Here is a 3,401-nt window from a genome sequence, read left to right as displayed (position 1 = left end):
GTTTAAACTTCTCTCCTGTAGCATTTATGCAAGAAATTTTGTAAGAGTGGTTATCGGAGAGGTGGTTTTCTTAATAATGCCAAATAGTTAAAGTTTCCAACGACGGCGAGGACGAGAGCCAGCTTTTATTTCAAAAAGGACGAGAGCTGGCAAAGGTGGCGCGAGGGCACGTGCGATGGTGATAGGCTAGCAGATATCTGTGGAGAGCGAGGGGCGTTCCTTTTTTGTTTTTTGGTGCTGGACGTGATTGATTGCCGGAGGGCTGGGTGTGGGGTGAAATGGCTGGTGAGCCCAAGAGCGGGGGAGCGAGGTGAAGGGCCAGGGAGGCGAGCGAAGGCAGGATGTAAGGAGCAATCTTCCACATCCTGCCTTTATTCCAGTAGGGGGTCACACCCCTCATGTTTCATAAAAAAAAAACTCTGCATTCAAATTACATAGTTCTGCCTTTATTAAGGGATTCTACATTATTAGAACAAAAGTGTTGTTTGGCAACAATTAAATCTTGCAACATATATTGTATCCTTATGTTTTCAACATAAAAACAGGAACACAACTGGAACCAGTAACTGAAGGTGATGAATCTAGACATATTGAGGAGATCTGATTTGAAAGCCCGTCCTAACCGAAATCTCAGTCGCAAGATGGGCCATTCACCAAGAAGCTTTGTAAGAATGGGCAGTAAAGACGTCAGAGCGCAGACCGCAACAGCTAGCCATAGGAGACGAGTAGACAGAACTGTGTATAAACCAGTTGCGAATGCTGTGGTGGTTGCCATGTATGCAAACCACATGTGCTTCTTGGTAAAAGATCTGTAGTAAAGCAAGAACTCAAGATCCCCCCACCTTGCTATGATGCATATAAAGGCAACAGCAAGTGAGGAGCACATTGCCATGGTATCTGAGATCAAGAATGCCTTAAATGCAAACTTCCTTGCCATGGTGGGAAGCCCCTCGTCTCCAGGATCAGTGCTATAACCTCCAGGCAATGTGAAAGCAGCTGCAAAGGTAATAGTGGTGATGAGGATAGCCACTAGGGAAGTGTTGCCTGTGTATGTTAGAGTCAGTGACTTGATATCCTCCCTTGTTGATATTGTCACTTTGGCCTCGACTTCATTGTGGATAACAGCGATAGAGCTTGCATCTTGAGGATCAGCTTTCAACATAAGCATAAACACTTCGTTCTGCTTAAGTATAAAGAAGCATGGAAATGGTGCTTGCATTAGGTAATATTCTTCTTTGGAGCGTTCAAATTAATACAGATGACACACTAAACAAAGGGAGTGCTCCGCTCCGCTGCACTACTTGTGGCTGTAGCTGTGTAGCAACTATAAAAAGCAGTTCGGTTGAACCGAACCTAAGATAAATCCTAGAAATTCTAAAAATAATCAGAAATATTTTATGATCAGTACGGTAGACTCTAAATAACATGAGCAAAAGCCATTAGTGAAATATTTATTTTTGTCCCTCAATTATCACTTGAGTTTCAATTTCATTCCCAAACTTTCAAAATTACCATTTTAGTCCTAAAACTTTACATTTAGGCTCGATTTAATCTTATGAACTATTAAAATGATGGCATCAGTTCTAAATCTATATTTTTTGGGCTGAATTTTATCTGGATAGTCAAAGTGGTCGTTTTAGTCATCAAACTTTTTCTATTTGGCTCAACCTCATCTGATGTGAAGACTGAAAAATAATATTAGGACAAAACCATGTTTAGTAGAAAGTCTTAAAAATACTGTAGCAACTATTAACATGACAAATTTAATTTTGGGTTTGGCCCATTTTGTACTCTATTAAATCAAATAAATATTATAGACCCATGTTAAAAACTAAGGTGCAATATATTGACTTGGTCCAAATGTGAAAGCCCTTGGGCTATGACTTGGGCCAAATTAGGAGGCCCTAGTAGTTAGACCGTGGGCTAGGCCTGATCTAATCGCGAGCACAATGTGTGCACGAGAAGCAGCCCGTCTGAATGAAGGCGGGGCGCTTTCTCCGAACCTTTTTTTGAACATAAGCTTTCTCTGAAACTCGCTGATGCATGAGCACCAGATGAAGAGGCACTACTATTTGGGCCAAGGGCCACTAACAAGAGGCCGGTCTAACCACACGGCTTGGCCGGTCAAACTGCTAGGTAGGAACAACAGCGCGGGAGCTTCTGTTGACATTAAAAGCAGGGAGCGCTTTATCTAGTGGTTAGTACTGGATTTTTCAGTGCTTAAATACAAAATTTTGAAGCTCTCTAGATGACACAGTAGTTATCTAGTGGTCACCGAGTAAAAACCACCAGATGAATCCGATTCGACCATTGGACGAGAGTGAGCTGTTGGCGCGCATGTTCTGACCGTTAAGGCATGGGCGTCTGACCACCAGGAATGCTGCAGCACAAGAAGAAGCCATGGGGGTGTCTCCTATATAAATAGAGGGGTGGCCAGCCCATGGGGGTTGTTTGGCACCTTGGGCACATAGTGTACACCCTTTGTGCATAGTTTTTGGAGTAAATTGCACCCATCATACAACAACTTGGCAGATGGGTGCAAATAGGTCCAACAACTTGTAAAGTGCTCAATTTAGTACAATAACTTGATAGCTGAGTGCAGATTGATCTAACAACTTAGAAAATATTTAATTTAGTATAATAACTTGGTAAATTGGTGCATTCACAGTCTAAACATTACACGACAATATATTTGCTAACGTCAAGTCACAATAAAGAGTATATTCACGTCGAAATGTATTATTTGACCGTAGATTTTTGTGTTGCAATGGACACCAATAATTTTATTCTCAGAATAAATTAATTATGGTTTTATTAAAAATAATATATTATTTAATCACCAATACAACAGCAACATATTAAGCAAAGTAGATGAATGTCAATAATTCTTAAATTTTATAAATGCAAATTATTGATGGTGATCGGTTGTTGCTTTTCAACTATGTACAGTTTTTTATTAGTTCAAATGCAAACAAATTTTAGAATTACACCATTAGCATCACTCAAATACTGAAGTCGATAAGAGAGACCTTGAAACCTTAGGTTTCTTCTGCGCTTCTGCTCATGTATTCAACAATGCTCATGTTTGTTTCTGTTTATTTAGCTCATTTTTCCGTTCTAACGAATATATGAGGCTTTAAAAATATATGTACCAAGCTCCTAAAAGGTATCAATAGTTTGTATCAACGTATTGGGTTTTTTAGTTTAACAGTGCATATAATCAAACATATCATAAACAGTTAGGGTGAATTTTTTAATATTGAATATCAAATTAAATAGTTTTAATTAAAATTAAATCATTATACAAAAATAATTAATGTAAAGACATAAGATTAATTTTCTAAACAGTGAGGGTTTTTATCCTGGCCAAAAAATTGCCACGCAGGCGCAGACAAAAGTCA

At 39.2% G+C, this 3,401-nt stretch overlaps 1 protein-coding gene across 1 annotated transcript; it reads right to left on the bottom strand.

Moving 5' to 3' along the window:
* Positions 1 to 430: 430 nt before the first annotated feature.
* On the bottom strand, positions 431 to 2,448 carry LOC120688985 (ankyrin repeat-containing protein ITN1-like). The gene has a single exon (XM_039971327.1). The coding sequence runs from the start codon at positions 1,217 to 1,219 to the stop codon at positions 431 to 433; it is 789 nt and encodes a 262-aa protein (XP_039827261.1). The 5' UTR covers positions 1,220 to 2,448.
* Between the last annotated feature and the right edge of the window lie 953 nt (positions 2,449 to 3,401).

This window comes from Panicum virgatum, chromosome 9N (assembly GCF_016808335.1).
Source record: "Panicum virgatum strain AP13 chromosome 9N, P.virgatum_v5, whole genome shotgun sequence".
Taxonomy (NCBI): Eukaryota; Viridiplantae; Streptophyta; class Magnoliopsida; order Poales; family Poaceae; genus Panicum; species Panicum virgatum.
The sequence above is the reverse complement of the archived record's forward strand: the minus strand, read 5'-3'. Positions and strand labels throughout refer to the sequence as shown.